This window comes from Macaca mulatta, chromosome 15 (genome assembly GCF_049350105.2).
Source record: "Macaca mulatta isolate MMU2019108-1 chromosome 15, T2T-MMU8v2.0, whole genome shotgun sequence".
NCBI classification, from domain to species: Eukaryota; Metazoa; Chordata; class Mammalia; order Primates; family Cercopithecidae; genus Macaca; species Macaca mulatta.
The window spans coordinates 46736546-46764169 of record NC_133420.1 but is presented as its reverse complement, the minus strand read 5'-3'; the positions used below and the strand labels follow the sequence as shown (position 1 = coordinate 46764169).

At 43.7% G+C, this 27624-nt stretch overlaps 1 protein-coding gene across 1 annotated transcript in view; it reads right to left on the bottom strand.

Moving 5' to 3' along the window:
* Positions 1 to 27624, bottom strand: part of LOC711690 (prostaglandin reductase 1) — a 35446-nt gene extending 7822 nt beyond the window's left edge. The window contains exons 1-8 of the mRNA XM_015117105.3: positions 27487 to 27624; positions 25231 to 25346; positions 22762 to 22807; positions 21520 to 21576; positions 16093 to 16260; positions 12834 to 12951; positions 7586 to 7741; positions 4216 to 4324 (exon numbers count right to left, since the gene is read on the bottom strand). Coding sequence (XP_014972591.2) covers positions 4216 to 4324; positions 7586 to 7741; positions 12834 to 12951; positions 16093 to 16260; positions 21520 to 21576; positions 22762 to 22807; positions 25231 to 25336 — 760 coding nt within the window. The 5' untranslated portion in view covers positions 25337 to 25346; positions 27487 to 27624. The remainder of the gene's footprint in view (positions 1 to 4215; positions 4325 to 7585; positions 7742 to 12833; positions 12952 to 16092; positions 16261 to 21519; positions 21577 to 22761; positions 22808 to 25230; positions 25347 to 27486) is intronic.

Below are 27624 nucleotides of genomic sequence, written 5' to 3'. Positions count from 1 at the left end.
CATAGTGAAAACTCCGTCTCTACTAAAAATACAAAAAAAAAAAAAAAAATTAGCCAGGCATGGTGGTGGGTGCCTATAGTCCCAGCTACTTGGGAGGCTGAGGCAGGAGAACTGCTTGAACCTGAGAGGTGGAGGTTGCAGTGAACCAAGATTGTGCCACTGCACTCTAGGCTCTGTGACCGAATGAGACTCTGCCTCAGAAAAATAAAAATAAAAAAAGAACCTTGAGATTAGAAGATTATTCTGCACTATAAAGATGGACCCAATATAATAGCAAAGGTCTTCGTAAGGGAATGAGGGACACAGGAAGGTTATAGTCAGGAACGGAATATTCGGTGACAGAAGCAGAGATGAGAGAGAGGAGGAGAAGGAAGATCCTATGCCACTGGCTTTGAAGACAGAGGAAGGGCCCACATGCCAAGAAACACAGGCAGCTGCTAGAAGGTTGAAAAGGCAAAGAAACATTCTCCTCCAGCGTCTTCAGAAGGAATGCAGCCCTGCCAACCCACTTTACTTTTAACCTCCAGACCTCCAAGAATAAGTGTGTGGGGTCGGGTGCATGGCTCATGCCTATAATCCAGCATTTTGGGAGGCCGAGGCAGGCAGATCACTTGAGGTCAGGAGTTTGAGACCAGCCTGGCCAACATGGTGAAACTGTGTCTCTACTAAAATACAAAAATTAGCTGGGCGTGGTGGCACATGCCTGTAATCTCAGCTACTCAGGAGGCTGAGGCAGGAGAATTGCTTGAAGCTGGGAGGGGACTGCAGTGAGCTGAGATTGCACCACTGCACTCCAGCCTGGGTGTCAGAGCAAGACTCAGTTTCAAAAGGAAAAAAAAAAAAAAGAAAACAAACAAAAGAATAAACATTTGGGTTTTTTTGTGTGTGTTTATTGTTGTTGTTGTTGTTTTCAATTTGAGACAGGGTCTGGCTCTGTTTCCACAGGCTGGAGTAAAGTGGTGCCATCACTGCTCAATGCAACCCTGACCTCCTCGTTCAAGGGATCTTCCCCACCTCTGCCCCACAAGTAGCTAGGACTACAGGTGCATGCCACCATACCTGGCTAATTTTATTTTATTTGTTGTCAGAGATGAGGTCTCACTCTATTGCCCTAGTTTGAAACTCCTGGGCCAAGCGATCCTCCTGCCTCGGCCTCCCAAAGTATTGGGATTACAGGCATGAGTCACTGCACCTGGCTAAGAATTGGTATTTCTAACAAGCTCCCAGGAGATGGTGATGCTGCTGGTCCTTGGCCCACACTTTGAGAACCAGCACCCCAGACAAAGCACACAGCTCTCCTGCTGCCTGTAAAGAAGGTACTCCCCTTCTGTGTGTGAGGAAGAAAATGTTTTTTGGTTGCCTGGTTGATTTTCCCAAGTGTCCTAATTGACTAGAAACTGAGAAAATGACACCTGAGCATAGGCTTTCAAGTTCAGGAAGTCAGATGAAGATGCCTAGGTAATATCAGAGCCAGCTGTGCTAAGACGAGTGGTGGAATCTAGCTTCAGCATCTTTGACCACTGGCACCACTCAGCCTAAAGTTCCCACTCACTACTTTGAGGAAAGTAACATTAGCAGTTGGAAATATGAAGCTTTGTCCTGAACCAAAAGAAACTAATGCAAGAGAATGAGACAGAAAGAGTGTTTCTTCAGAAGACCCACGTCAACTATTCTTTGTGAGTGAGCGATTGGAACTCTCACTTCCTCATCTTAAATGAAAATGGGCTGGGCATAGTGGCTCATGCCTGTAATACCAGCACTTGGGGGCAAAGTGGGAGGATCACTTGAGCTCAAGTGTTCAAGACCAGCTTGGGCAACACAAAAAGACCTCATCGTTTCTAAAAAAAAATCACAATTGGCCAGGCGCGGTGGCTCACACCTGTAATCCTAGCACTTAGGGACACCGAAGGGAGCGAATCACGAGGTCAGGAGATAAAGACTATCCTGGCTAACATGGTGAAACCCCGTCTCTACTAAAAATACAAAAAATTAGTCAGGCATGGTGGTGTGTGCCTGTAACCACAGCTACTCGGGAGATTAAGGCAGGAGAATCGCTTGAACCCGGGAGGCGGAGGTTGCAGTGAGCCGAGATCGCACCATTGCACTCCAGCCTGGGCGACAGAGCGAGACTCTGTCTCAAAACAAAACAAAAAACAATTATCCAGGTATGGTGGCACATGTCTGTAGTCTAAGCTACTTGGGAGGCTGAGGTGAGAGGATCACTTGAGCCCGGGAGGTGGAGGCTGCTGTGAGTCATGTTTGCACCACTGCACTCCAGGCTGGGTAACAAAGCGAGACCCTGTCTCAAAAAAAAAAAAAAAAAAAAGGTCCAGTCTGGGAAACAGATCGAAACCTTGTCTCAAAACAAACAAACCAACAAACAAAAAAGCAAAATGAAAGTGAATTGCTGTTCCTGGGTTTGTGCGTGTTGATGAGAATGTCGGTTTTTGTTTTTTTACTGAGAACAAAAAAGCAAATGTGGCATTAAACATAGAGGAAATCATTGCTTGCCTCTCACCTATCCTAACACTGGAATATGTTAGAATTTCTGGGAATCTGTGGCAGGGCAGAATTCCATCTGATTAAAATGGAATGGACAAGGCCAGCTGACATCTCAAAGTGCTGTCTGAGCAGCTGAGCTTCCAAAGACTAATTGCTAAAAAGACTAGGTCGAGTTACTGTATCCAAAATAGCTGGCTCTTCCTAATTGGACTGTGGTTAAGAAAAGGCCTCCTGCAGCTTTGCTCAGTTGGCAGGCAGACAGTTTTCCATGATTCCAGCTTAGCACCAGTTAGAAAATTACAGGGGGAAAAAAGTCCCTAACAGTAAGATTGCCAAGTAAATCTGGAGTTTCCTTCTGGTAATGGTTTTCATTTTTCACAACCTAAGAGGGAGTCTACAAGTTGCCCTTTGTCAGCCCCTTCCTCTGTAGCCCCCATCTCCATACGGTTGTGGGACGGTTAACTAGCGGGGCCATAAGGTTTCATTCCCTTTAGTCAAGCTCATCATAGAATAAATAACCAATTGATTTATGGTTGCCTGGATCCTCATTAGAGTCTGGAACATACCTTTTTTCCTTCTTTCTCCTTTTTTGGGGGGATCACAGGTAATTTGTGATCTCTCTTAATAGCACAGGATCATTGTAGCAGAAACAGACTCTAAATAAGGTGCTTAGAAGACTGGTCTTTGTTTTGAGTCTGTTGCCAATAGGAGTTAAAGAGTCTCTGGTCCTCTCGGCCATTCATCTCCCCACCTGTAAAACGAGCGGCCTGTACAAGGCATCTCACAGGACAGGGATTTAATGAATATGGTTCTCTGGTTGATACTGCGTTTGGACCTCAGAGTGTGGAGTGGGAGGGGCGTGGTTTCAGCATAAGAGAGTAGGGAGTGGGGAATGGAGTACATGGCAGGGCACCAGAGAAATAAAACAAGGACACTCGAGGAATGGAGGGAAGCTGCTGCCGCCTTCCTGTTTAGTGGCAACTGTCAGCCTGCTGAGGCCAAGGTGCCCTACTGCTCCAAGAAGCACTGCCCAAGATTTCTGAAGGACATGGCAACCTGCCCTTCCCTTCACCCACAGCAAGTCACCCTTTATTCCTCTCGCACCTCCAGCAATGTCTCTCATATCCAGAGGACCCTGAATATTTTACCAGCCAGACCAAGGTGTTCTGTTTCTAAATCAAATCATCACTGTCTTTTTACAACTTTGCATTAAATGATAGGTAAAAACTAAAACTTTTAACAACTGTTTCTTCTATATTTGTGGATCCTGCTATTTCTCTATATAAAAATCAAATATAAGCTGATTTAGCCCAAAATACATGAAATTGTTGTTGTTATTATTATTATTTTGAGACAGGCTATCACTTTGTCACCCAGGCTGCAGTGCAGTGGCACGAACACGGCTCATTGCAGCCTCAGCCTCCCAGGCTCAAGCAATCCTGCCACTTCAGCCTCTTGAGTAGCTGGGACTACAGGTGCACACCACCACACCCGGCTTATTTTTGTATTTTTTTGTAGAGATGGCGTTTTGCCATGTTGCCCAGGATGCTCTCAAACTCCTGAGCTCTCTCAAAGTGAGACTCTATCTTAAAAGAAAAAAGAATATATGAAAATCTTTCTAATAATTTCAGAGTCACTGGCCTATGGCATATCTATGAATTTTCTCCTTGCCCAGCCTTGTGACATGTGGGATCGTGTGCATGTGCTCATTACCTGGGGGAAGTGGGCCGGTTCTGTTATATGTAGAGATGGCTCCACATATGGCAATCCTTCCAAATTTCTTCATCTGGCCGATAACAGTGTTTGAAAACTCTCCACCTACCTAAACAGACAGGAAACACAAAACCAAAGGCAAAACATTAAATAATCTAAATACTAGAGATTCAGGAAAATCATTAAGTCACAATCATTATTTTATGATACCTGTTTTCGCAGCAACAAAACTGATTGAATGAGCCCAACTGTGCAGAAGATTGCAATGAGTAAAAGACATTAGAAACAGGCATTTTCGGCCAGGGATGGTGGCTCACACCTGTAATCCCAACACTTTGGCGGGTGGATCGCCTGAGGCAGGTGGATCGCCTGAGATCAGGAGTTCAAGACCAGCCTGGCCAACATGGTAAAACCCTGTCTCTACTAAAGATACAAAAAATTAGAAGGGCATGGTTGCGGGCCGCCCTTAATCCCAGCTACTTGGAAGGCTGAGGGAGGAGAATTGCTTGAACCCGGGAGGCAGAGGTTGCAGTGAGCTGAGATCACACTACTGTACTCCAGCCTGGGCAACAGAGCAAGACTCCATCTCAAGAAATAAAGAAAAAATAAATAACCCAGCATTTTCATTTGACTCTAAGGCCATACCATTTATATCTTATATATTTTACTTTATTATATATTGAAGTTCTCTGATCAGTCCAATAACCTCATTGTCTTATAATTTAAAGGTATGTAAAAATACTCAAAAAGTGTATAAAGAACAAAGTTGGAAGACTGGCACTTTTCAGTTTCAAAACTTAATACAAGGCTAAATTAATTAAGATAGGGTGGGAATGGAAATACAGATCAATGGAACTGAATCACGAGTCCAAAAATGAACCCTTACATTTTGATCAATTGGTTTTCTAGAGAAGTGCTAAAGCAGTTCAATAGAGGAAAAATAGTCCTTTCAACAAACGGTGCCGAACAACTGGATTTCCACATGGAAAATAATGCAATTGGGCCTCTTCCTTATACTACACACAAAAATTAACTTACACTGCAGTGTAGTTCAAGAGGCTCTCGCTCTGGGAAGAGTTGGATGGGGTATGAATCTCAACTCTGGGGGTATTAGCTAGTGGGGCGGCCACAGGCCTTTTGTCTTTCATAAAATAAAACCATAAAATAAAATTGAACCTCCTTTTGTCTTGCATAAAACAAAATGAGTTGTTTTAAGATTTTAAGATTATAGTCTACATGAGATATCTACATACATGTACATATTTCCCCTGGAAGCAGTGGTTCAGCCTTGGTGGTGACCTTATAGAATAAAAATATTGCGAATAATGAAAATCCACTGAATCTAATAAAGGACTTGTATTGGTAAGATGTACAGAACTCCTGGCCAGGCACGGTGGCTCATGCCTGTAATCCCAGCACTTTAGGAGGCCAAGGCAGGTGGATCACCTGAGGTCAGGAGTTCGAGACCAGCCTGGCTAACATGACGAAACTCCATTACTAAAAATACAAAAATGAGCCAGGTGTGGTGGTGCATGCCTCCAATCCCAGCTACTCGGAAGGCTGAGGCAGGAGAATCACTTGAACCCAGGAGGCGGAGGTTGCAGTGAGCCAATATTGCGCCACTGCACTCCAGCCTGGGTGACAGAGCAAAAATCTTTGTTTCAAAAAACAAAAAACAAAACAAAACCCTTACAACCTCACAAATAACCTGACTGAAAAATGGGCAAAGATTTTGAACAGACATTTCTCCAAAGAAGATATACAAATGGCAAATACATACATTGAAAGGTCCTTAATATTGTTAGCCATAGGTAAACGCAAGTCAAAATCAAATCACAATGAAATATCACTTTGAACCCACTATAATAAAAAAGACAGACAATAGCAAGTGTTGGTGAGTATGCAGAGAAATTGGAACCCTCATACACTGCTGGTGGGAATATAAAGTAGTGTAGCCACTTTGCAAAACAGTTTGACAGCTCCTCAAAATGTTAAACATGAAGTTATCATATGACCCAGCAATTTTACTCATAGGTATATACTTAAAAGAAACGAAAACATCCACACAAAAACCTCTGCATGAATTTTCATATTAACATTATACATCATAGCCAGAAAGTATAAGCTAATATCCATCAAGCTGGGTGTGGTGGCTCACGCCTGTAATCCAGCTCGCTGGGAGGCCGAGGTGGGAGGATTGCTTGAGCCCAGGAGTTCCAGACCAGCCTGGGCAACATGGCAAAAACCCACCTCTACTAAAAATATATAAATTAGTTGGGTGTGGTGGCACAGCCCTATAGTCCCAGCTACTTGGGAGGCTGAGGTGGAAGGATTGCTTGAGCCAGGGAGGTCGAGGCTGTAGTGAGCCATGATCACACCACTGCACTCCAGCCTGGGTGACAGAGTGAGACCCTGTCTCAAAAAAACAAACAAAAAAAGGAATAAAGCACTGATAAATTCTACAATATGGATGAAACTTGAAAACATTTTGCTAAGTGAAAGAAGCCAGTCATAAGAGATCACTTTTAGTGGGGAGGAGGGTGGGTAATGGAGAGTGACTGCTAATGAGTAGCGTTTTTTTGGGGGGTGATGAAAATATTCTTAAACTGGTTGTACAATTTTGCCAATATAGTAAAAATCATTGACTTCTACACGTTAAATGAGTGAATTACATAGTGCATGAATGATATCTCAATAAAGCTGTTTTTAAAAAAGGCATATATACTTTCTTCATGTATCCCAAATGGAAACTCTAGGAATATATTTCCTCGTATCAGCGGTCCTCAAACTTTTTGGCACCAAGAACCAGTTTCATTGGAAGACAATTTTTCCACCAACTGTTGGGTGGATGATTTCGGGGAAGATTCAAGTACATTGTGTTTATTGTGCACTTTATTTCTATTCTTATTACAATGTAATATATAATGAAATAATTATACAAGTCACCATAACATAGAATCAGTGGGTGAGTTTTCCTGCAACTACACGGTCCCATCTGGGGGTGATGGGAGACAGTGACAGATCATCAGGCATCAGGCGTCATCAGGCACCTAAGTGGTGCGATCCCCATAAGGAACGCACAACCTAGTTCCCTCACATGCGTAGTTCACAACAGGGTTTACACTCTTATGGGAATCTAATGCCGCCGCTGGTCTGACAGGAGGCGGAGCTCAGGCAGTAATGGGAGTGCGGGGAGGGGCTGTAAATACAGATGAAGCTTTGCTTGCTCACCTGCCCCTCACCTCCTGCTGTGCATCCCAGTTCCTGATAGGCTATGGACCACTAACCACCCATGGCCCAGGGGTAGGAGACACCTGTGTTATATAATACTCCATTAATAAATCAGATATTAAGTCCAGTTGGTACTTACATTATCAAAATAACAATCGTAACCATCAGGAGAGGCTTTCTTCAAGGTTTCTTCCAAAGACTCTACTGTCTTGTAGTTAAAGACAACATCAAATCCAAGCTTTTGAAGGTAGGCAACCTTTTTATCAGACCCTGCTGCTGCAACAACTTTGCAGCCCTAAATAGAAAAAAACAAACAAAAAAGGAAACCATGAATAAGCCACAAGCACGGACCATGGACCAACACTACTTCCCTGGTCCAGCACGCCTAGGTTCCCTAAGAACACTCTGTTAGGTGCTGAGCCACATATATAAGGAATACCATAATGGGCCAAAAGATCCCATAGGTGAAATTCATCCCTGGACCATCCTACAACTCAGCTTCAGCTTGCTTCTGACCACCCAGCAGGTCTCTTCTGTATTTATTTGGTTCATAGTTCCACCAGCTGGTTTAACAACCAATGCATTTGACTTCCTTGGTTCTTTGTTTCTGGGCTTCTCTTCCTGCAATGCAGTGTATGCCATCTCTTGGTACAGTCCTTCTTCAGACTATTATTTTGTCTCAGCTCTGTGACTCCCACATCACAAACGGTCCTCCTGATAACTGCCCCCTTATCCTTTCTTGATTTTTTAGATGTTTATATTTTTTTGAGACATGGTCTCACTCTGTTGCCGGGGCTGGAGTGCAGCGACACAAACATGGCTCACTACAACCTTGACCTCTCAAGCTCAAGTGATCCTCCCACCTCAGCCTCCTGAGTAGCTGGGACTACAGGTGCATGCCACTACATCTGGCTTATATTTTTTAAATTTTCATAGAGACAGGGTCTCACTATGTTGCCCAGGCTGATCTTGAACTCCTGGGCTCAAGTGATCCTCCTGTCTTGGCCTCCTAAAGTGCTGGGATTACAGGCATGAGCCACGGCACCAGGCCCTTTGATTTAGTCCAAAGCACCAGACTAGACGCTTCCTAATCACAGAGCAGCTAGGAAGCATTCTGAAAAGCACTTTCAGGATGAGACTATAGATTATATTGGCTCATAGAAACTTCCTTTTCAGAAAGTTCCTTATACTCTAAATGTATCATGAAGACCAGAATATGTGCCACTGTGCATTTTCAATCGAGGAAAAACCCCAATTGGATTTACATGAATCTCTGTACAAATAGTGACAGCCATATGCTTTTTCCATTCCTTCATGATTCCAGAAAAAACTATTGCAAGAGAGCCATCCTTGGTCCTTTTTCCTTCTAAGACTATGGACTATCATAGGAAGATCTCTTGTACTCTTATGACCTCCTTTATGGAGATTATTAATTAATCTATTAATTCTATCTATTAATTCTAACCCATTTTTCTTTTTTCTTTTTTTTGAGACGGAGTCTCGCTCTGTCGCCCAGGCTGGAGTGCAGTGGCCGGATCTCAGCTCACTGCAAGCTCCCCTTCCCGGGTTTACCCCATTCTCCTGCCTCAGCCTCCAAAGTAGCCCGGACTACAGGGGCCCGCCACCTCGCCCGGCTAGTTTTTTGTATTTTTTGTAGAGACGGCGTTTCACCGCGTTAGCCAGGATGGTCTCGATCTCCTGACCTCGTGATCCACCCCTCTCGGCCTCCCAGAGTGCTGGGATTACAGGCTTGAGCCACCGCGCCCGGCCTCTAACCCATTTTTCTCTGCCGAGTTCCAAATCAGTATTTCCAACAACCTCTAGATGTTCTCACACTTGGATGTCCTATAGGTTCCTCATAGTGTCTTCAAAAGGGAATATACTTTTTTCCTTGCTTCTTACTTGTTTCTTTTCTATCCACTATTGCAGAGAAGGATACCACCCAGTTATCCAAACCTGAAGCATGGCTCAAAGGAGAAGCTTTCCTTTGTCTTATGATCCCCGTCCAGTCACCTGGTTTTCTTCCTCTTTTTTAACCAAACACCCTTAAAAGCTGACTCTCGGCCGGGCGCGGTGGCTCATGCCTGTAATCCCAGCACTCTGGGAGGCCGAGACAGACGGATCACGAGGTCAGGAGATCGAGACCATCCTGGCTAACACGGTGAAACCCCGTCTCTACTAAAAAAAATACAAAAAACTAGCCGTGCGTGGTGGCGGGCGCCTGTAGTCCCAGCTACTCGGGAGGCTGAGGCAGGAGAATGGTGCAAACCCAGGAGGCGGAGCTTGCAGTGAGCTGAGATCTGGCCACTGCACTCCAGCCTGGGTGACAGAGCGAGACTCCGTCTCAAAAAAAAAAAAAAGCTGACTCTGGGCCAGCCGCCGGTGGCTCATGCCTGTAATCCCAGCACTCTAGGAGGCTGCGGCGGGCGGATCACCAGAGGTCGGGGGTTCCAGACCAGCCTGAGCAACATGGAGAAACCCCGTCTCTACTAAAAATACAAAAGTAACCAGGTGTGGTGGCGCATGCCTGTAATCTCAGCTACTTGGGAGGCTGAGGCAGGAGAATCGCGTGAACCCAGGAGGCAGAGGTTGCAGTGAGCTGAGATCATGCCATCGCACTCCAGCCTGAGCAACAAGAGCAAAACTCTGTCTCAAAAAAAAAAAAAAAAAGCTGACTCTGACTTCCAATCTCTGTTGATGCATCAAAATTTTCATCTGAATTATTATAAGAGCCTCCTAAGTGGACTTCTTGTCTCTAGTATAGTGTCCATAGGAACTATTCTCCTACCAAGGCCTAAGTGATGTTTCTAAAAAGCAGAGCCAATCATGTCTCTTCCTTAAGGATTGAGTATAAATTCCTTAGCATGGCAGTCTCCAGTGGAATTTCTACAGAGAAGAGTAGATATTTTAAAAGATGCCTTCATACCATTTCAAGTTTCTCAGTGAAATTCAAAAGGATACTGCATTAGTCAACAAGTGCAGGTTATGGGGAAAGAATCCCAGAATATGATGATCCTCAGCTATGAAAAACTTAACCGCTAATCTAGAAACCGATGCTGCTGCAAGTCATGTAATTCAATTGGAGGACCAGATTAAGAAAGTACAGAATTCAGAGCAAGAAGTACAAAAGATGTAATGATGAGAGCAAAGATAGAATACAAGAATAGTCCTAAAGGAAACAGAATGAATATATACCATTCCTCATGAAGAAAACAGAATAGATGAAAAAAATAATTAAATAGAAGAAGAAAACTGTTCTGCATCTGAAGGAAAACGTTGACCTTCAGATTATAAAGGCTAACTAAGTTCCAGGTAGGATTAAACAAAGACAGATATAGACATTTCCTGCTGATATTTCTAAATTCAAAGAAAAACAAGAAATACTTATCAGCACCTAAAAGAAAAGTCTAATTACCTACAAAGGAAAGAGAATCAGATTGGCTTTGAATGTCTCATCTGCAACACTAAATAGAAATAGAAAAAGTAGAATAATTTTATAGAGCTTTGAGGGTAAAAGATTGGGTACTTTGAATTTTTTTTTTTTTCAAATTTAGAGACAAGGTCTCACAACATTGTCCAGACTGGTCTTGAACTCCTGAGCTTAAGAGATCCTCTTGCCTCAGGCAGAATTCTGAAAAGATGGGATTATAGGCAGACACCACTGCACGTGGCAGGTCCTTTGAATTCTATATGCATCCAAATTAAAAGGCATTTTCAGATGTCATAACCAAAAGGTTTTCATAATAATATGAGATTTTTACTATTTATTAGATTATTGAATAAAAATCTAGGATGTAGGGGTATAATATGGGGAAAAATATACTGTTAGAAGTTCATATACATATATTGTATATATGTTTATTTTTTGTATGTAAAATATGTATATGAAGAGAAGCAGGATACAAAAAAAACAGATTTTAAATAATTGGTAAAAAGGTAAACACTAGCAGAATGTAATAAAACTTAAGATTCTCAGTAATTAGAGGAAAAAGAACAAAGAAAATAACACAGAAAGAAATAACCAATAAATAGAAAACAAAGTAAGATAATATAAATATGACCAAACATTCCAGTTATGACTATTAATATGAATGGCTTAAATTTAACTATTACAACACTGAGACTTTCAGATGGGCTAAGAATTAAATGCAAATAGCTGCATTTTACAGAAACACACATAAAATGGACAGAAAGGTTGAATATAAAAGAATAGGTTTAAGCGCAAGTCCTTTCAAACTTAAGAGATAAAAGCCCCGTAAGGTTTTAATAGGATATTTGAAATAGGAATATTTAGAAATAATCCTAATTCATTTTGTAATTTTAGCATAATCTAAGCCTAGCTAAATTCCAGAAGAAAAAGTAAACTTTAAACCAAATTCACTTGTGAATATAGATGCAAAATTTCTATTTTAAATGTTATCAAGTAAATTCCAAAGGTATAAGCCCATAATATAGCATACACAGGTAAAGCTTATTCGGGAAATGTGAGAATGGTTTGACATTGGAAAACTAATGTAATTCATTCACGGAAATGTAAACCTGATAAATGTTGCAATGGCACTTGATAAAATTTAATATCTATTCCTATTTAGTTACTTACTTAAACAAATTATTCTACAACTTCTATGGTAGCCTCATATTTGTATTCCAAGCTCCCATTAGCACTGGAGACCAGTCCAAACCCTTAGCCATTGGTTGTAGCCCTGTACTCATCTGTACTCCATCTAACTTGTCCCCTAGGACCTAGGTCCTGAATCCTGTATCCCAGCCTTGGGCAAAGGATCAGTCAAGCCGCATCGCCTTCCCACTATGTAATAACAAATCCCTACTGTGTCTGAGTTGTCGCCTACTCTATACACTCACCATCAGATTGGATCCCTTGAGCAGACATCTGCCTAAATTAGAGCCAATGTTTCCTTGTCCTAGGTACTGCCAGGAGTTAGTTCCCAAGCCATGGCCCCACTGCTCTGGGCTGAATGCCCATTTCTTTCTAGTACAACAGACTTTGCAGTGGGGCCACGTGGGTGATGACTCTAAGTTGGCTGATCTCAAGTCCCTTCTTCTGTTGCTAAGGACAATCATGAAGAAAGAAGATTAAGCTGTAGCGATAGAATGTTCAGTAGAAAATATGAAAATGATTAATGCTGATAAACTCTCTACTCTAGACAGAGGCCATTTCTGACTTGATTGTCTGCAATGTTATCAAATAACAATGTTCAGCTTATCTTTGGTCTAGTTTTCCCCATTCTTCCAATTTCTCAATCTCCAACTTCTAAAGAAGACCACTGGGCTATAAATTCCCTGAGGCCAAGGAAGATCTGCTGTGTTCACTGTTGCATTCCCAGTGGGTTTAGAATAGAGGCTTGTTACTGGAGAAAGGCACTTACCTTGAGCTTTGCAATCTGCCCCACAACAGAGCCCACAGCTCCAGCTGCTGCATTAACCATCACTGTTTCTCCACCCTTCACACCACAGATTTCAAGAAGGCCAAAGTAGGCAGTCAGGCTAAAGGAAGAAAATTAAGGATATATGAATAGAGTTGTTTCTTTCTTCTATAACTCATTTATATATGTATCTTGAAGGTCTTCTCAATGGCCCAGTGTCATAGGTCTGAGTAAAAGACAAAAATATAAAAATAAATATTGCCAGTCACTGTTGCTTTACCTCCTCCATGTCTACTCTCAGATAGGAATAAAGATGATGTCAACTAGGGAGGGAAGGGAGAGTTGGCCAAATTTCAGGGGCAAAAGATAGATCATCTTTCTCAAACTTTGGGGATTCAAGAAAAGAGAGCTATGCATCATTCCCATATAAGTTCTATGGAGATGATGAGCTTCATGGGAGAAGCCCCTATGTTATCATGGTGACATAGCCACAGATAGCTACAATGTGTGATATTAGGCATGAGAGGGTCACAGGGAGCATCTGGAGCTTTCCATGGCTCCAAAGTGGTATGGAAGACCTTCCGAAATATCCCCATATTACCATAAGTAAGATGTCAAAGTTAGCTTGCACGAAAAGAGCTACTGGATATACAAAGATGCAGCACTGGCAGTACTGATGGGGACTGGGTGAAGACACCACCACATCTCATTGGATTGCGAGTTTGGAAGGTGATAGGATTGAAGACTTTCTTCACCACCAAAGTTTCCTCGTGTCTCCCTTCACCTCTTCTCCCCTACACCTGGCTCACAGTCCAGAGGGAATGATGGATAACAGAGGAGAATGGAGAGGAAGAGCCTTCATCCATAGAGGGTACAGGGCAGGCAGGAAAGACCAAGAAGTGCTGGAATTGTTTAGTGCCCACTAATTTCATGTAAGACGGTATTCAGCATCCTCTACTTTCACAATGATGTCCTTGGCAGTGGCAATTTTGAGGAGTTCAAATTCTCAGTGAAATATGAATTTGGGGTACCTAGGAGTTGTGTTTGTTTAGAGGCTGATCATTTGATGGTATACATGTATTTCCATTTCATTCCTCAGAAAACCTTCAAAGTGTAAAAAAGGAAGGGGAAGGAAGGGTGGGAAGAAGGAAGGGGGGAAAAGATCTCAAAACTTAGAGAAAGGAAGTAACTTTGAGCAGGAGACCAGCTTAAGACCAGTACAGATCGAGATCAAGAAGTTGTTGTTGTCCCTCTTCTACTGATACTGAACTTTTATTATCCATGGAGCTTTGCAGCAACCCCAGGGAGAAGAAAAAAGAAATCCAAAGTTTTAAATTTGAAATGATGTGAGAAATCACTGAATTCAACTGAGGTTTTCTCTTATTACACCAGCCAAAAGGAGGGCTTGAGATAGAAATGAAGTTCAGTAGTGGAAAATTTTAAGCTATATTTTTGCAGCCCTAGATCTGAGCCAATAAAATCCAGACCCATTATAGTGATTGGTAAGCCACTTGCAGAATTTCAGACACATTCATGTAAAGTTATTTCTACATTAAAAAAAAAAAAAAAACAAACAACTACCTGTTGACATTACTTAGCTCACACAGCCTCTGACTATATTTGAGGCCCATGGGAGGTTGGAATTGAATAGAAGGCAATGACAGGCACAGAAAGCACCTTTTCTGAGAATCCATATATCTAACATTCCCTTAACACAGTGTTTTTCAAAAGGGGGAGGCAGCACCACCTGTCTCAGAATCACCTGAAAAATTTTTTTTTTTTTTTTTTTTGAGACAGAGTCTTGCCCTGTCGCCCAGGCTGGAGTGTAATGGCATGATCTTGGCTCACTGCAACCTCAGACTCCTGGATTCAAACAATTCTCCTGCCTCAGCCTCCCCAGTAGCAGGGATTGCAGGCACGCGCCACCACACCTGGCTAATTTTTTGTATCTTTAGTAGAGACGGGGTTTCGCCATGTTAACCAGGCTAGTCTCGAACTCCTGACGTTGTGATCTGCCCGCCTCTGCCTCCCAAAGTGCTGGAATTACTGGTGTGAGCCACCGTACCCAGCTGAAATGTTTACTAAACATTTAGATTCTCAGGCCTCACCCTAGACCCACTGATTCAGAAATAATCCAAATGTTAATAAGACTCTAGGTGATTCTTATGAATGCTAGCAATTCAGAACTACTCCCTTTACAAAAAAATTTTTTTTGAGACAGGGTCTTGCGCTGTTGCCCAGGCTGGAGTGCAGTGGCACAATCATAGCTCTCTGCAGCCTCAACCTCTAGGGCTCAATGGATCCTCCCCCCCCAACCTCCCAAGTAGCTGGGACTACAGGCACATACCACCACACCCAACTAATTTCTAAATTTTTTTGTAGAGACAAGGTCTCATTATGTTGCCCAGGCTGGTTTCCAACTCCTTACGTAAGACGATCCTCCTGCCTCAGCCTCCCAAAGTGCTGGAATTACCAGCATGAGCCACCATACCTGGCTGGGATGGGTCAACTCTCAAGAATGCTAGGACTTCTAATGTAGACAATAAGAGAAGTTGAACTTTGAAACCTAGGGTGTCTTTTAGCTGTCCAGACTCCACAGATTTATCATTCCCCCAAAGTTTTGCATCATTTTCTTCAATTAAGCTGGAAGTGCACATGTATTTGCTCTCCAAACCATTGACCAAAGTACACCATTAATTTTCCCTCAGGAATTTCTTTACTTTTGGCTTCTTCATCTTATCTCCATTTTATTTTATTTTATTTATTTATTTTTTTATTTTTTGAGATGGAATCTCACTCTGTCACCCAGGCTGGAGTGCAGTGGTGTGATCTCGGCCCACTGCAACCTCTGCCTCCTGGGTTCAAGCGATTCTCCTGCCTCAGCCTCCTTAGTAGCAGAGAGTACAGGTACATGCCACCATGGCTGGCTAATTTTTGTATTTTTAGTAGAGACATGTTGGTCTCTACATGTTGGTCGGGATGGTCTCGAACTGCTGACCTCGTGATCCGTCTGCCTCGGCTTCCGAAAGTGCTGGGATTACAGGCTTGAGCCACCGTGTCCGGTCTCCATTTTATTTTAAAAGGAGATAATGTTTGGGAAAGGCTTTGTGTATCTTAGATCAGAATATCTAATTGAAAGCCTACTCTGGAAATATCTAGAAGCTATATTGGGAGAGGGGGATGCTGGTTGTCACAAGAGGAATAGCTCAATCAGAAAGTATAACCTCTGCTTCTCTTTTGGGGTTATATCCATGAAACTCACCCTGGCATGCCAATTGTCCCCAGAGCCAAAGACACTGGTATTGTGTCTGGCCACTCTGTCAGCAGCTTTTCCAGATCTTTCCCATCAGAAATGGAGTGTGTTGTCCAGCCTGGAGAAGTCAGTACAATAGTTCCTTTTGGTAGGTCTGCATTTTTACTTTCCACAACTCTGAAAGATAAAGCACATTAAGACATTAAGGCATGGGACATGTCTTCCCTTTCAAAGGAGTCAGGATGCTGTGGGGTTAGTGTTGATAAAAGGGCACTGAGGTTGATATTCCACAACTGATAGTCCACCACCCCCTCCATCTTAATTCTTAGCCATCGGCATAGGGATCATCAGAGAACTCTCAACTTACCCAGCCACTTGAGGAGTGGCTCATGGGGTGAGGAGCGCCTGTTCTCACCCACTTCTCTTCCTTTTAAGCAAGAGGCCTCTGTCCTCTGGCTCAAGGTGACCTGGACACTAGCCTTCTCTTCTTCAGGTGTCGCTCTCTTTCCCTTGGCCTCCACTCTCCAGAATCTTTGAGATTTTCCTCTCTGTCCCTTTCACTCAACATATAAGTATGCTCAAGCAATTCTCCTGCCTCAGCCTCCTGAGTAGCTGGGATTATAGGCGCCCACCACCACACTAGGCTAATTTTTATGTTTTTAATAGGGACGGGGTTTCACCATGTTGGCCAGGCTGGTCTCGAACTCCTGACCTCAGATGATCCACCTGCCTTGGCCTCCCAAAGTGCTGGGATTACAGGTGTGAGCCACTGCGCCCGGCCTACCCTTTTCCACTCTATTAACACAGGGTCACCCAAAAGTCTCCCCTCACTGGTTCCCAGGATACTGATGATCTCTGCTGGCTTTTTGCCTCCTCCTCTAAGATGCACCCTTTCTGTCTCATTTACTGATTCCCTTTTCTTCATCCAACTCTTTATCCTTCTTTACCATCTTTCGTCCCCAGATCATAAAGTTATATAACACATATTTATTCTAGAAAATTCTAAACATATAAAATAAAAATATCAGTTCTAATCTCACAGCACAAAGACAACTGCTAACATTTGGGTGTATTTTATGTCAATCTTAATGGTATATTTAAAAATGTGTACTATACATATTTTTTTATGTTTATTTATTTTCTTTGAGACAGAGACTTGCTCTGTCACCTGGCTGGAGTGCAATGGCGCCTTCTCGGCTTACTGCAACCTCTGACTCCCAGGTTCAAGCAATTCTCCTGCCTCAGCCTCCCGAATAGCTGGGACTACAGGCATGTGCCATCACACCCAGCTAATTTTTGTATTTTTAGTAGAGACGGGGTTTCACCATATTGGGCAGGATGGTCTTGATCTCTTGACCTCGTGATCCATCTGCCTTGTCCTCTCAAAGTGCTGGGATTATAGGCGTGAGCCACGCACCCGGCTGTTTTATACATATTTACATAATTGAAGTAATTGTATATGTTTTATAACCTATAATTTATCTGTCAACATTACATTGGTCTACATAATTTATACTTTTTTCCATGTTAGTAAGAATCCTTCAAAAAATGTAATGAATTTAATTATGCCCCCTTTATTAGGATACTTTCAGTATTTTTCCCAATGTTAATTATTTTTTCCTTTTTTCTCTGAGTCTGCTTGCTAGGAAATATATTTTAATTAATATTCATAAACATTATTATTTTCTTTCTTTTTTTTTGAGACACGGTCTCTCTCTGTTGCTCAGGCTGGAGTGTAGTGGTGTGATCATGGCTTGCTGCAACCTCAACCTCCCCTGAGCTCAAATGATCCTCCTACCTTGACCTCCTGAGCAGCTGGGACCACAGTAGCACACTACCACATCCAGCTAATTTTTTTTTTTTGAGACGGAGTCTCGCTCTGTTGCCCAGGCTGGAGTGCAATAGTGCAATCTCGGCTCACTGCAAGCTCCGCCTCCCAGGTTCACACCATTCTCCTGCCTCAGCCTCCAGAGTAGCTGGGACTACAGGTGCCCGCCACCATGACCAGCTAATTTTTTGTATTTTTAGTAGCGATGGGGTTTCACCGTGTTAGCCAGGATGGTCTCGATCTCCTGACCTCGTGATTTGCCTGCCTTGGCCTCCCAAAGTGCTGGGATTACAGGCGTGAGCCACCATGCCCAACCAATTTTTTTTTTTTTTTTGAGACAAAGAGTTTCAATCTGTTGCCCAGGCTGGAGTGCAATGGCATGATATCGGCTCACTGCAACCTCCACCTCCCAGGTTCAAGCAGTTCTCGTGCCTTGGCCTCCTGAATAGCTGGGATTACAGGCGACCACCACCACGCCCAGCTAATTTTTGTATTTTTAGTAGAGACGAGGTTTCACCCTGTTGCCCGGGCTAATCTTGAACTCCTAACCTCAGGTGATCCACTCACCTCAGCCTCCCAAAGTACTGAGATTACAGGCGTGAGCCACTGTGCCCAGACTTTTTTGTATTTTTTTGTAGAGATGGGGTCTCAAACTCCCAGATCCACCCACCTCGGCCTCCTGAAGTGCTGGGATTATAGGAATGAGCCACTGCACTTGGCTCAATACTGTTTCCTTAGTCAGGATTTCTATAAATGGTATTACTAGGTCAAAGAGTATTAAAACGTTTGTAACTCTTTTTTGTTTTGAGACGGAGTCTTGCTCTGTCGCCCAGGGTGGAGTGCGGTGGCTGGATCTCAGCTCACTGCAAGCTCCGCCTCCCGGGTTCACACCATTCTCCTGCCTCAGCCTCCCGAGTAGCTGGGACTACAGGCGCCCGCCACCTTGCCCGGCTAGTTTTTTGTATTTTTAGTAGAGACGGGGTTTCACCGTGTTAGCCAGGATGGTCTCGATCTCCTGACCTCGTGATCCGCCCGTCTCGGCCTCCCAAAGTGCTGGGATTACAGGCTTGAGCCACCGCGCCCAGCCCAAAACGTTTGTAACTCTTGCTGCATATTGCCAAAATCCCAAATTAAACTATAAAATACAGAAAACATGAATAATTTTTTTTTTTTTCAGACGGAGTCTCGCTCTGTCGCCCAAGGCTGGAGTGCAATGGCGCGATCTCTGCTCACTCCAACCTCCACCTCCTTGGTTCAAGCGATTCTCCTGCCTCAGCTTCCCAAGTAGCTAGGATTACAAGCGCCTACCACTGTGCCTAGCTAATTTTTGTACTTTTAGTGGAGATGGGGTTTTGCCATGTTAGCCAGGCTGGTTTTGAACTCCCGACCTCAGGTGATCCGCTCGCCTTGGCCTCCCAGAGTGCTGGGATTGCAAGCGTGAGCCACCGCCCCCGGCATAAATAAATATTTTAGTAATTATGGAGTGGGAAATCCCTTTCTAAGCATGAGATGAAACCGAAGGACCATAATTATAAATACTTATAATTTTATCACATAAAATTTTAAACTGTAATTGGACACAGAAGGAAGATCAACAAATACGCGAACATTTGCAACACTAATATCCTGAACATACAAGAAGCTTTTACAAATCAATATAACAAATGATAAGACCTAAAGGAAAAGGGCAAAGGATATAAACAGACAATCCACAGAAGAAAATTGAGAATTAACCTACAAAAAGAAGATCAACATCACTAATAATAAAAGAAATGCAAACTAAACTAAGCATAAAGTATCAATATATTCATCTCAGGTTGCTGAGACTGATGGTGAACAGTATAAGGGAAACAGGTTAATACTATTTGTAGGAGTGAACATTCATACTTTTTTTTCTTTTTTTTTTTTTTTTGAGACCAAGTGTCACTCTATTGCCCAGGCTGGAGAGCAGAGGTGTGTTCTCAGCTCACTGCGACCTCTGCCTCCTGGGTTCAAGCGATTCTCATGCCTCAGCCTCCTGAATAGCTAGGATTACAGATGCCCACCACCACACCTGGCTAATTTTCGTATTTTTAGTAGAGATGGGGTTTTGTCATGTTGGCCAGGCTGGTCTCAAACTCTTGACCTCAAGTCATCTTCCTGCCTCGGCCTCCCAAAGTGCTGGGATTACAGGCATGAGCCACTGCGTCTGGCCTTCATAAAATTTTTCTGAAGAACAATTTGTCATCATCTTTTCAGATTAAAAATATACATTTCTTTAGGTCTAGAATTTATACTTCTGGGAATTTAATGTAAAGCAATACTCATCCAAGAAGGCAAAGAATACACAGATACACACATATAAATACATACATGCTCCTTCAAGAATTATTTGTCATAGAAAAAATTGAAAACAGTTGTTATCAGTAGTAGATTAGTTAAATAGTGGAATATAATAAAATAACTTGCAGCTATTAAAAAGTAGGTGGTATATTTATATACTGTCAATAAAATATATCCTTAACATACTAATTGAGAGAAAGCAGTTTTCTGAAGGGCATATAATTCCATTTAAAATTCATATATAGGCCGGGTGTGGTGGCTCATGCCTGTAATCCCAGCACTTTGGGAGGCTGAGGCGGGAGGATCAGCAGAGGTCAGGAGCTCTAGACTAGCCAGACCAACATGGAGAAACCCCATCTCTACTAAAAGTACAAAATTTGCGGGGTGTGCTGGTGCATGCCTGTAAACCCAGCTACTCAGGAGACTGAGGCAGAGGAATCAGAATCGCTTGAACCTGGGAGGTGGAGGTTGCGGTGAGCCAAGATTGTGCCATTGCGTTCCAGCATGGGCAACAAGAGCAAGACTCTGTCTCAAAAGAATAATAACAAAAAAAAAAGCGAAATTTATATATAAAAGTATGTGCACTGAACAATTTTTCTTTTTCTTTTTCTTTTCTTTCTTTCTTTATTTTTTTTGAGATGGACTCTTGCTCTATCGCCCAGGCTGGAGTGCAGTGGTGCAACCTTGGCTCACTGCAACCTCCGCCTCCCAGGTTCAAGCGATTCTCCTGCCTCAGCCTCCCGAGTAGCTAGGATTACAGGCATGCACCACCACACTCAGTTAATTTTTATATTTTTAGTAGAGACAGGGTTTCACCATGTTGGCCAGGCAGGTCTCCAACTCCTGACTTCAAGTAATCTGCCCACCTTGGCTTCCCAAAGTGCTGGGATTACAGGCATCAGCCACTGTGCTGGCCCACAATTTTTGAAATAATAATATATTAACAATAGTTGCCTTAAGGTTCAGATGACAGGGGAACTTTCAATTTCCAAGATAAAAATTTTTGTTTTATTTGAATTTTTACAATAATCATGACCTGGACGAATACTTTTTTTTTTTTTAAGTAATTAAAAGTAAGGATGGCAAAGTGAAGCTGATTTCACACCCTTCCCTCCTTTCCAGCTAGTCAGAAAGGGAACAAGATTTCCCAAGTTGATTCCAAGATCACACAGTGAGTGAACCACACAGGCTGAAGAAATTGTAGGAGTGATGGACAGAGACAGGATGCAGCAGGAGGTAAAGAGGAGACATATTTTCCAAGCATTGGGACAAATGGAAATAATTACCTGGCCACTTGCTGCCCCATCATTCTATCACCTTCTTTCAATGTTTTGGCTAAAAATCTGAAAAAAAAAAAAAATCCATTCTTAACACATAAGAGCGTCGGGGGACTGTTTTGAGTTTCAAGCTAATGGAAAACTGCTGGGTAAGTGTATGCGGCAATAAAACCCAGACAGATGAAGGGCTACAACTAGGTGAGATGCAGGAGGAAAGCTGTTAGAGGAAGTTCTGCTCTGTGACCTCAGATAAGCACTCCGATTGGATTTTTTAATGAGTGAACACAAAAGTCTTACCGCCATGTTCCGGTAAAGATGAATTTCTACCAATGACTTAAAAAATATAACCCAGGCACCACTGGGTGGTTATTACCCAAAACACTAGCTACACAAAAAGATGCCAATTAACATTTTTAAACTGTATTTTCCTCTTCAGATTTGAATCTTTATCAATGAGCTATGAAAAAAATGTAAAAGAATGATGGCTATGTTATTTACCTGGGCAAAAAAATAATGAGGACTTAGTGGTCAATAAAGCCTTTTGATTTCCTCCCTTCCCTGAGTTGTTTGCTGAGTATATAAGTTTGAGTCAACTGCAGATTTACCTACATTAAAAGAATACAGGTAAATGGAAGGCCAGAGAAGCTGATTTTAGTTTTAGCATCTTCCTCTATCCAAATTATTTGCCAGTAGTGAAATAGACAAATTTGGGTTTGGCTTCTTTTTTCTTTATGAGATGGGGTCTTACTCCGTTACCTAGGCTGGAGTACAGTGGCACGATCTCGGATCACTGCAACCTCTGCCTCCCAGGCTCAAGTGATCTTTCTGCCTCATCCTCCTGAGTAGCTCGGACGATAGGCATGCGCCACCATGCCTAGCTAATTTTTTGTATTTTTAGTAGAGACAGGGTTTTGCCATGTTGCCCAGGCTTTATTTTTTATTTTTTTCTTTTAAGGGTTTTTTTTCTTTTTCTTTTTTTTCTGGAAGTAATTCTGTTGAGCAGTGAAAGGCAAATTGTGCAGGGCAGATAGGAGATGGTTGGGACAAAGGAACCGAGGTGATCCCTCACTAAGCTACTTAGACCTTTGCCTGCAAAAGATGAATGTACATGAATCCCATCACTGTTACTGGCTGCAAGAAACAGAGGGAAAGCGACAATGTTTTAAGTCAGTTGGATATTTTAAAAGATGAACTACTTCCAAATAGCATTTGACACAGCATTAGCATTTTGAGGGGGGAAATAAATAATACCTCATGTAAGGATCCACGGTGAGGAACAAAGCTTCAAGCAGGACCTCTACAAAATAAAGCATACCATAGGCAATTAGAAACTCAAGGCCTGAGAGGAACAATAGACACTGAGCACCACGAGACAGGGGAGGGTGCGACTGGGATGAAGGTTGAGAAACTACGTATGAGGTACCTTGCTCTCTAACTGGGCGACGGATCATTCGGACACCAAACCTCAGCCACGTGCGATTTACCCGTATAACAAGCCTGCATATGTATCCCTCAAAATAAAAGTTGAAGGAAAAAAACAGAGCTCAAGGCCTGATGCCTTTGTTTTGGCATTCTTTTTTTTTCTGAGACGGAGTCTTGCTCTGTTCCCCAGGCTGGAGTGCAGTGGCTTGATCTCTGCACACTGCAACCTCCATCTCCCAGGTTCAAGTGATTCTCCTGTCTCAGCCTCCTGAGTAGCTGGGATTACAGGTGCCTGCCACCACACCCGGCTAATTTTTGTATTTTTAGTGGAGACAGGGTTTCACTGTGTTGGCCAGTCTGGTCTTGAACTTCTAACCTCAAGAGATCTGCCTGCCTTGGCCTCCCAAAGTGCTGGGATTACAGGCATGAGCCACCACGCCCAGCCTGTTTTTGGTATTCTAAAACAACACAGATAATACTCTGCTTCAGGAATGTCTTCCTATCTGTGCTTCTATAGCAGAGACAAGAAGGGGTTCTCGTTTTTGGCCCAGCCCAGTTAATAATAATAATAATAATAATAATAATAATAATGCTATTTACTCAGCACTCATTCCATGCTTTACATGAATTATGTCATTTGATATTCAACAAATATTGTTTCCATTTTATTTAAGTAACTTGCCCAAGGCCACATTTAAACCATTATGTTCCAGTTTCACCACCAGCCCCAGTGAGTGTTAGAGAACATGCATTTTGCTGGAGTGACGCTCATGTACACATTCTTTGGAATTTTGAATTTGAGTCATAGCCATCACAGTTTAGATGCGACTGATCACTTTGCCATGCTACTTAATTGCATCCCCTTTTCTCAAAAGCTTATACCTACCTGTAAACACTCCTTAGAGACTCCTCTTATAGTCTGAACTCTTCATATAGCTACTGGGCAGTGCTTACCTCACTGCCATCATCAGGCTCATGAGGATACAGAGGACATCCTCCCCATAGTCTGGTCAAAGCCAGGAAGAGTAACGCACTCAAGCATGAATTTCAATTATCAATGAAAGCAGGGGAATCCTGCCACGTGACATCGAGGCTTCACACAGAAAACCCTGGTAAGGTCTTTGTGGCAGATTGCAAAATGGCCACAAATAAGTCCCACCCTTGTGTGCTGGTCTCCTTGCCATTTCTCCCATCAAGAAATCTATTTTCTGCCTCTCAAATCTGAGCTTGGTTTTCTGATTTGCTTTCACCGTGGGATACTAGCAAATGTGGCACAAGTAGAGGCTTGAAAAGTGCTTGCACAGTGGGGCATGGTGGCTCACACCTTTAATCCCAGCACTTTGGGAAGTCAAGGCGGGCTGATCATCTGAGGTCAGGAGTTCAAGACCAGCCTGGCAAAGATGGGGAAACACCGTTTCTACTAAAAATACAAACATTAAGGCCGGGCAATGTGACTAATGCCCTAATTCCAGCACTTTGGGAGGCCGAGGCGGGTGGATCACCTGAAGTCAGGAGTTGGAGACCAGCCTGGAGTCAGGAGTTCGACACCAGCCTGGCCAACATGGTGAAACTCCATCTCTACTAAAAATACAAAAAAAAAAAAAAATTAGCTGGGCGTGTTGGTGGGTGCCAGTAATCCCAGCTACTCAGGAGGATGAGGCAGGGAGAATCGCTTGAATCTGAGAAGGAGAGGTTGCAGTGGGCCGAGATTGCTCCACTGCACTCCAGCCTGGGTGACAGAGCAAGACTCCGTCTCAAAAAAAATACAAAAATTAGCAGGGCATGGTGGCGCATACCTGTAATCCCAGCTACTCAGGAGGCTGAGTCAGGAGACTCACTTGGACCTGGGAGGTAGAGTTTGCAATGAGCCAAGATCATGCCACTATATTCCAACCTGGGCAACAGAGCAAGACTCTGTCTCAAAAAAAAAAAAAAAAAATGCTTGCCCACTGGAGCTTGCCAACTCCTGCTGCTCTAGATCTATGGCACCACTATAAGAACAGAGCTTAAACTAGCCTACTAGAAAGGCCACATAGATGAGAACTAAGGCATGCACCCCAACAGAAAGCCTGCTAACCAGCAGACATGTGAGCAAGGCCCATCCTAAATTAACCTTACCCCAGATGAGACCTAAGAAGAACCACCCAGCTTAATGCAGCCCAGATTGCCAACCCAAAGAATTGTGAACTAATAAACCATTGTTGCTTAAAGTCACTAGACTTTGGGGTAGTTTGTTATGTGGCAAAAGCTAACTGATACAGTCCCTTCCAACTCTGAAATATTTTGAGTATTGCTTACCTCCATTTTTTAAGGGTGGTAGCTCAGCTGTCTTCAACTCAAAGTCACTCTTAGTAGGATGGCCAACAAAGTGCTTCTTCAGGGTCCATATCTTAGTACGAACCATCCTGAAGCTCCTAGAACACAGTAAATATGTAGTCAACTGCCATGAAATGACTGCATTCTAACAGTTCCCTAGCCATCAAACTGAGCCCAGATAGCACAACTACAATATCCTCAAATCCCATCATTATCAGATAATGCCAACCACATTCATTTAATATTTACTATGTTTCTGGTGCTGTGCTAAGCACTTCATACAGATTACCTCATTTTATGCTTATAACTTCCCTATAAGATAGACATTAGTATCATTGCCAGTGTACGGATGAGGAAACTGAAGTTTAAAGAAATCTTCAAGACAAGGAAAAAATATAAATCAGCAAAGAAATTCTTCCCAGCCACTGCTAGGCTAGAGTTTCTTTATGGCACTGAACAGTTACGGGGAGTGCGAATATTCCATTCCGTTTCTCATCTCACATGGAGTGAATTCTAAGAAAAAGCATCAAACACAAAGAACCCCATAGAAAGAAGTCCATGCACCTCTTTCAGAAAGAAGGAGCCAGGCATTTCAAGGCAGTCTCAGAACTCCCGAAAACCACCGGGGGGCGCCGCTGCTTCGCCCCATTTTCAGGTGCCTTTTGTTTGTCTGTTTTGTTTTGTTTTTTTAATACTTTTTTCTCTCTCTTTCTTGTAGAGACGAGCCTCACTGTGTTGCCTAAGCGATCTGCTATAGCTAGCCTCGGCCTCCCAAAGTGCTGGGATTCCAGGTGTGAGCCACTTGGTCTCAGCCATCGGGCGCGAGTTTTCTTTGGCCCAGGAGGGATTTGAGTTTAAACTGCACACCAAACCGATTTTGAGCTTAAACTCTACACCAAAGCAAGCGAGGATGATGAAGGCTGCCCAGAGCTGGGGGTTCAGGACGTTCTGCTTTGACTGAACTCCGAAGAATCACTTGGGACCCGAGCCTTCCCGCGTGTGCATCCGCTACAAACAATCCAGTTACAAACGTTCTGGAGCTGCCGGTGACCTCCCCAGCTCCCCACCGGTGCCGCGGGTGGCCGGGAGCTAGGGGGGCGGTCCGATCTGCAGCCTGGGGTTGTTCTTTCTTCTTCTTCTTTTTTTTTTTTAATTAAGACTTTTTGTTGTTGTTGTGGTTGACGGAGTCTTGCTCTGTCGCCCACGCTGGAGTGCAATGGCGCCATCTCAGCTCAGTGCAACCTCTGCCTCCCGGGTTCAAGGGATTCTCCTGTCTCAGCCTCCTGAGTAGCTGGGATTACAGGCGCCTGCCACCACGCCCGGTTTTTTAGTAGAGATGGGGTTTCCCCATGTTGGCCAGACTGGTCTAGAACCCCTGAGCTGGAATGATCCACCCGCCTCGACCTCCTAAAGTGCTGGGATTACAGGCATGAGCCACCGCGCCCAACCCTAAGTATGATTTTTATGGTGAGACATTTGAGTTTGCTCTTATTTTGAAATACATATTATTGGCGCTGGTCACCCTGCAGTGCAACAGATCTCAGAACCTACTCCTCTAGTCTCTGAACTTTGTACCCTTTGGCCAACAAGCTCCCATTCACCCCCGAATCCGCTCCCAGCCTCTGGCAACCATCATGCTAGTTGTTATTTCTATGAGTTCAACTTTTTAAGTGTCCACACATCTTTGTCCGTTTTCCCTAGAAAGCAACCGCTGGGCATTCCAAACTCGCTACAAGTCCAGAAGCCCTCCTGGAAAGGGTCTGGCCCCAGAGGGGCGAGGTCCCGGGAAGGTCTCGCCCGCCCGAAGAGGGGGCCTGGCGGGGCGACCGGCCTTTGCCCGCTCGCCCTTTGCTCCCACCGCCGCCTGCGTGCCCCTTCCCAAACCCCCACCCGGATCTTTCTTCTTCTACCCTCCCTGAGTTGTGCAGTCCCGCAAGTTCCCCGGCCTGCCCCTTCCCGGGTGCAGGCAGCTACCGGGTGTCCCGGATTGTAACCAAGCTTTCCTATTCCCTCCCGCGCGCGTCTCCAAGCTCTCCAAGGAAGTGCAGGGCCGGGAGGCGTCTAGACTTGGGCTCCCAAGATCCTCCGAGTGCAAGACCCAGCGGTCATTTCGGCGTAAAGGGAGGAGGGCGAAGCGCAAACCTCCTTCACTGGGGCGTCTAGAAACTTGGCAAGAAGAAAGCAAGGGGGTTAAGGGAGGGAGAAAAGCGAAGGAAAGAAAGCAGGAGGTCTCCTTACAGGAGCCGGTGGGTTCCACTGCTGGGGAAGGCGGCTGGGGCTGCGCGGCCGGGCGCAGGAGGACAGCTTTATGACAGGTCCCAGGAGAGGGTGGGGCCACTGCAAGGCGGGGCTGCTTCTGGAGGGTGAGAGCCCCGC